Source organism: Berghia stephanieae, chromosome 5 (genome assembly GCF_034508935.2).
Source record: "Berghia stephanieae isolate SIO BIC M18660-M18661 chromosome 5, UCSD_Bste_1.3, whole genome shotgun sequence".
Taxonomy (NCBI): Eukaryota; Metazoa; Mollusca; class Gastropoda; order Nudibranchia; family Aeolidiidae; genus Berghia; species Berghia stephanieae.
In genome coordinates, this window is record NC_088364.1 from 66,990,877 (window position 1) to 66,998,376 (window position 7,500).

At 40.4% G+C, this 7,500-nt stretch overlaps 2 protein-coding genes across 2 annotated transcripts in view; one reads left to right on the forward strand and one right to left on the reverse strand.

The window, feature by feature from the left end:
- The window catches only part of LOC144973468 (core histone macro-H2A.1-like), a 592,749-nt gene that overhangs the window by 416,383 nt on the left and 168,866 nt on the right, over window positions 1-7,500 (reverse strand). The window lies entirely within an intron of this gene.
- The window catches only part of LOC144973465 (uncharacterized), a 48,244-nt gene continuing 41,109 nt past the window's right edge, over window positions 366-7,500 (forward strand). The window contains 1 exon segment of the mRNA XM_078915938.1: window positions 366-674. Within this exon segment, the coding sequence (XP_078772064.1) occupies window positions 652-674 (23 nt within the window). The 5' untranslated portion in view covers window positions 366-651.

Genomic DNA, 7,500 nt, shown 5'->3' on the forward strand with positions numbered 1-7,500 from the left:
AAACGACATGACCAGCCCATGTCCCTTATCTTCTCATCACAATAAAAGATACAGACTCTAGCCCTGTGCGAGAAACGCATATAAAAATTAATCTAAAATTTAAATGCTTCTTAAATGGCGTAATATATGCAAGTCTGTGTGTGTGTGTGTGTGTGTGTTTGTGTGTGTTTTGTGTGTGTGTGTGTGTGTGTGTGTGTGTGTGTGTGCACATTGTGTCCTTGAAAAACAAGGAGCCGGGATGGCCAGTGCATTATCTTCTCTTTGATGATAATGGGCCAGTGCATTGTGTACTTAGTTCACGCCGGCCAGTGTCATCGCGGGGAAGGGTTACATAAAATATCTTGTTTTGAGTTTTGAGTAGTTACCGAGAGTTAATTCATAGATTCGTTAAAAACGTTTCTCGACTACGTTAAGCCAGTTAAGCACTTGGAACCATTTTAATGACCTTTTAACCCTTTGTAGAACTGCCAGGGTCATAGGTGATCAGAGGTCGCAAGCGACAGGTGCTTTTATTGACAACAATACAGGCACAGGTATCTTACAACTTACAACTTACAGAAGCCGGATTACAAGGCAAGAGGTGTCCAAGTCCAAGCCTCTGCAAAAGGATAGGATAACTTAATAAAATTGGTTTACTGGAATAATCAAACCATGACTCTCCAACTTCAAAATAGGTTTGTATCTTCATGTGAGATTGCCTATTTTTGACTTTGACTATGTGCACATTCCATGCATTTCTCATTTCGTACGATAGATGCATCTTTTTTTAGTCAAATTAATGTGCTTTAAATATGGATGGATACATTTTTGAATGGTACTACCTCATACCCATCAATTAAATAAATGCACAACTAGAGGAAAACACGCATGTGAGGAGAATATACAACACATTCAGGGGCGGTTGCTGGCTGTTTATATATAAGGCAGCATTGATCGAAAACATTCTCTCACCGTACTCCGGAAGCAGGGTTGTCTGTGTTGGAGGAAAATGTTATCTCGCTCAACAGGCATCATGTCTCATCTTCAAGTTTTTTAAATGTCATGAGCTCACTCAGTCGAAATTGGGCAATATCAATGTTCTAGTGGGTTTATTTTTTTTTTTAGAATGTGTGTATTTTGTGTATAAAAAAAAGGGGTGGGGTTATGTGTGGTTTGAATTTTAAAGAGATGTACTCATGTAACCGGCATTTACGATGGGCATATATTATGTAAAAGAGGTCCATTTGTCGATTTTCCTCTAGAGAAAAAAATTCTATATCACTATCACCCGATCATTGAAGTCTATGGATCCTTTCATAGTTGTTTCGGTATGGATTGCGATACACTATCATTGAGATTTGTCAATATCATTTTAAAAAAAGAACAACATGACAACAGCGATTAGACTGCCATATAAAATTTCTTCCTTCGAATATCAACTGTGATAACAGGCATTAAAAGAAGGAAGAGAAAATCCAACCTCAATGCACTGCTCATCTACTCCAAAGACAATAACATAACTACAGGTTGAACTGCTGTCTGGACTGGGATTCTTATTTATAGCATTATGGGGCTCTACTCGGTGAATTATTTGTGTAATATTCGTATTGATGATTAAGATCCATTTGAGCAAAACGAGTAGCTTAAGATATATATTTATTGACATTTTCTTCATCCGTATCGTTTGATTACAACAAACCTGTTCTTCCAATGATAAAACTGATATAGTTTTGATATCTCCCAAAGTCAGACCCCAAGGTGTGCAAAACTAAATTTGCCGTCCTGACCTAGTTATTTTAGCAGTAAAGAGTATCCGTTGTTTGTCGTGGGAGGTGGATAACCGTGGTTTTAAAACAGAAGAAAACAGTCTTTTATATAAAATACTTGGGCGGCCTGTTGACTTTTTGGCTCATGGTAGCCCCCATACCCCACACTCAGCTCATTGTCGCATGTCATCTCGCCTCGCCTGGGGCAACAAGAAAAAGAGAGCCGTCTGTGATGACGCACAACCTTCGTACAGTAGGTACAGGTACCGATCATGGTTAGTAAGGCAGGAGAGATGCGCAAGTGTTAACGAAAAGCAGCATATTATGCAAAATTTGAGACGCAAAGCAGTATCTGCTAAATTTGAAAAATATAGGGCGGCACAAAACAACTTCGCTCAATAGACCGACGGCTAGTGAACACATTATATTCAAACAAAACGCATCTACGGCTATTCTCTATAGTCTATAGACTAGACGTCTATCGTCTACTACAACTACGGCATAGGACTAGAGGAATGTTGAACCAAAATTATTAATGACTTATCTTCAACCGTACCTCACAGAAGAAAAAAACATTTATAAATTACTTATCGGCAATATATGCCCAGAATGGTTTTCCTATGTATATGTTGAGATTTCTTGATTATGGGCGATGGAACAACATGATCAGGATGAGAGATGCTGCCTGATTTACACCTACATCAAGGGATCTCCTTGGGGGATATTTTACATAATCAGATATCGTAAACTGGTACTGAAAAGTGCAGTGAGGCTTGGTTCCGAAGCATGGACTGTGAGAAAAAAGGATATACAAGATATGGTTCTAGAGAAGAATGTTTGACATGTGTATGGAACAGAAAGTGACAAATCAAAAGGTTTTGAATTGAATGCAGGCTAAGTGGTCAAGTTGTATGACAGTTGCCTACAGTCCGGATGGTCCAGGGTTCAAGTCATGCTCTGAGCTGTGCGTAATTGAGTCATCAGAAAAGGCTCTTCACTCACATTCTCTCACGGTACTCAGGTAGTAGTAGTATCATTCGGCTACACTTCTATGTTCGAGGTATCAATCCAGGTTCAGAAGTCATCATCACATTTGTTGATGGTTTCAAATCCCCCTTCAAGTTTTGTCTCTGGGCAATCTAGTACGAGGTGGTTTGCATCTTTTGGTGCTTGGTTGCACCTTGGGCATGTTGGTGATACTTGGAGCCCCCATTTGTGCATGTTGGCAGCTGCTTGTATGTTTTGACCGTAGTCTATTTGCAGCTACCCAGTATTTTCTTGGTTGATCCTGTAGACCTGGGAGACTTTTACAATGATCTTCAATTAGTTCCCCTCCTGTTGGTTTATTCCTTTTCCATTCCTCGCACCAGGCTTCTTGCATGTTGTAGTTTTCTTTCTTTGATAGGTAGAAAGGTGAACGAGATTTTAGTCTTGATGTTGGGGGCGCAGTTTTGAATATGGTTTGCAGAGGAGTTCCACTGTCTTCTTCAGCTCTGGATATCCATTTCTGTGTTGCATACTCTCTCCTCAAGTGGGGTGGTGCTATAGCGCTCAGGACTGGCAGCCATTGTGTTGGAGTTGATTTCAGGCATCCAGTTACTATTCGCATCAAGTCTCTTAGTTGCGCATCAACAAGGTTTGTATGGGCACTTCTCGTCCAAACAGGAGCACAATATTCTGCCACACTGTAGCAAAGGGCCAGGGTTGATGTTCTGAGAAAAGTTTGTGATGCTCCCCCATGTTGTTCCTGCCAGTTTTCTGAGTAGACAATTTCGTTTCCCTATCTTTCTTGCTGTACCCTCAAGATGGGTTCTATAGGACAGCCGTCTATCCAGTGTCACTCCGAGGTATTTTGGATTTTGATCAGTTGGTAGTGTAGTGTCATCAATCTTGATCATCAGTTTTCATTTTGATTTCCCTGTTGTTAAGATGAAATGCAGTTGCACCTGTTTTTGTCGTATTCATTTTTAAATACCATCTGTCAAAATACCTTTTCATGGCCGTGGTGTCTTTGCTAAGCGTTGTTTCTATATCTTCCCAGTTTCTTGATTGGTATGCTAAGGCCCAGTCATCTGCATATGCTAGTTTTGTGGAAGTTGTTTGAGGCATGTCGCTTATGTAGCCGTTAAACAATGCTGGTGCTAAGACTAAGCCTTGTGGTACTCCATTTTTTTTATTCTTCTGACTTTGCTGGTGTTGCCACCAAGTACCACATGGAAATTTCTAGGTCCTGTCATGTATGAGAGCAGTTTCAAGATTTTTCTGCAAGGGATTATTTTTGCAAGTTTCAGCATCAAGCCACCAGTCCACACTGTGTCATATGCAGCAGAGAGATCAATAAACACTGTGCCTGTTTTTAGTTTTTTTTTTCAAATCCATTTTCAATTAAGGAGGTGAGGGCAAGGACCTGCTCGGTTGTGCATCTATTTCGTTGGAACCCTGCCTGTTCAATTGGAAAAATAGGATTCAAGTAAGGGTTATTCTTGTTAATATTATTTTTTCTAGTAGTTTGTAGAGACAACATAGTAGAGAGATGGGTCTATAGCTAGATGGCTCTGTTGCTGGTTTTCCTGGTTTGAGGATGGCTATAACTCTAGCATGTTTCCATGTTTGTGGGTATCTTCCTTTGTCAAGTATGTCAGACATTACGGCAGCCAACCAGTTCTTTGCGTTGTGTCCAAGGTGTGTTATCATAATTATGATATATGCCATCGATCCCTGCTGCTTTCCCATTCTTCATACTTTTGATATCTTCATGTATTTCTTCGTGACTGATTGGGAAGGTCCACATTGAGCCAGATGATGGGAGAGAGTCGAGAGTTTTTCTGTATTCCTTGCGGATATTTCTTTCGAACATCTGATCTGAAGCGTGTTGTCCGCGTTGCTTAATCTCTTGTGCCACAGTATCTGCGGACACGAGTGGAGTGGTTTTGGTTCCGTTGTTTTCAGGGTTAAGTTTCCTAATCAGTTGCCAAGCATGTCGACTCGAGTGTCTCATATCCAAGTTTTCTACTGTGTCAATCCATCTTTGTCTTCTGTCCTCTTGAAGGGTATTTAATAGCTGTTCTGCTACATCCTGGTCTTGGGTTTTTTCATATTGTTCGAGAAGTTTTTCACTCACGTCTGACCAGCATCAGGGCTGAGAATCTTCCGCCTAAAGGCGGATTTCGCCTAAATGGTGGTTTATCTCCGCCCATCATCATCACTATTCCACCTTTTAAAAAGACTCACCACAACCACTACATCAACATCCCTATCACCACTACTTTTACAACCACCACCTGTACTACAACAACCATCAAATCATCATTCCTATCACCATTATTACTACAACCACCACCCCATCATCATCCCTACCACCACATCATCATCCCCACCGCCACTACTACTACCTACAACCACCACCACATCATCATCCCTACCACCACCACCACTACAGCTACAACCACTAGAACTACAACTACCATCACATCATCATCCCTACCACCACTACTACAACAACCACCACCACATCATCATTCCTACTACCAATACAACTACATCCTCCACCACCACATCATCCCAACATTCACTACTACAACCACCCCACATCATCCCTGCCACAACTATTACAACCACCATATCATCATCCTTATCACGACCCTTTTACAACCACCATCACATCATCATCCCTACCGCCATCTTTCCTTACTACTACAATATGTTGTAATTACACTTTCAACTTTTGAAATTCCTCCAAGTGGTGTCAGAAATTATTGCGAGACACATTTTTGATTGCATCTCAGTAAATTTTTAATGAAATTCAAATTTATACGTTATCGTCGCATACATAGGTCTTAAGTCTCGTTAATTTTTCACTTTCATCTTTCTGTACTCATCACTACATTCACTTTGAGCTCTCTCTCTCTCTCTCTCTCTCTCTCTCTCTCTCTCTCTCTCTCTCTCTCTCTCTCTCTTCTCTCTCTCTCTCTCTCTGTGTCTCTTTCTCTCTCTCTCTCTCTCTCTCTTTTCTCTCTCTCTGTCTGCTCTTCTCCTCTCTCTCTCTCTCTCTCTCTCTCTCTCTCTCTCTCTCTCTCTCTCTCTCACACACACACACACACACACACACACACATCAGTAAAGTGCACCCAGTTCTTTAGCCTCGATAAGTTTTCACTTTTCATCTTCATGTACTTAACAATGATACACACACACACATACACACACACACACACACACACACACACATACACACACAAATCAGTAAAGTGCACCCACTTCTTTAGCCTCAATAAGTTTTCACTTTTCATCTTCATGTACTTAACAATGATACACACACATACACACACACACACACACACACACACACACACACAGAGAAGATTCAATTAAAACGTTAATTTCCTGGCAATTGCCAACATGAAACATACGTTAACTTAATATTTACGATTAACAAATAGAGCACATACACACCTAATAATAACGTTCACTCAGTACTTTAACCTCGGTTAGTTTTTCACTTTAATCTTTCTGTACCTATCACTATATTCACTTTGAGCAGTCTCTCTCTCTCTCTCTCTCTCTCTCTCTCTCTCTCTCTCTCTCTCTCTCTCTCTCTCTCTCTCTCTCCACACACACACACACACACACACCTGGGTGGGGTTCCTGACCTCCCATAGTGGGCAAGGGGGTACATACTATGTCTTCTATCCCCTTATATATGTTTTCCAACATGCTTTCTGTCTTTGACTTGGAATGAGATTACTTGGTTTTGTCCTGGCCCTGGCCAGAGTCCTAACTGGAAGGGAAACAGTCAAATGCACAGTTATTGTTTTGGGAGATATTTTTTTCCTTGTAAATCATCTCTCTGTTATGTATTATTATATTTGTTATTTTGAATGTATAATGTAAGCATTTAAGTGTATTCCTCTTTGTGCCCGGATGAGACTTATAGGTGATCTCAAACTAATTACATTGGTGGTATGCTCTTGGAATCTACATCTGATCCCTTTTTGTTCCCTTCCCCTATGTCTTACTTTTTCTTGGGTGCTTTAATTGTAATTCTAGAACTTTTTACTATCCCATTTTCATCCTTTTTACTGGCGCTGATATGACCCAAATGTGTTGCAAGCGCCGTAAACCCTTAAAAACAAACAAACAAAACATACACACACAAACACACACTATCTTTCCTTCTGTCAGACAAACCTAAATCTATAAAGTGGATCATATCCTTTTCACATCAGCCATCATTCTCTCTTTTCACGTTCAAGTACACACCTTATCACCACCACCACCAGCACCACCACTATCATCATCATCATCATCATCATCATTATCATCATCATCATCATCATCATCATCATCATCATCATCATCATCACTGCCACTACTACTACAACCACCACAATCGCCACACCATTATTTCATGAAGCACCACCATTATTACAACCACCTCCACCACATCATCATCATCACCATCATTGCCACCACCACTACATCATCACAACACTATCACCATTAAAACAACAATCACTACCACATCCTTACCACCACTACTACAACCTCCTCCAACACAACAATATCACCACCACCACCTCTGCAACCACCACAACCACATACATTATCATTACTGCCACCACTACAACAGCCGCCATCATATCATTATTACCACCACACCTATCATTCATTTTAATATTTTATTCGTCTTTAATTGGTTTTGGAACTTTACTTGATTTGAAACAAGGGGTATTAGGATGGTATAGATCTCAATAGA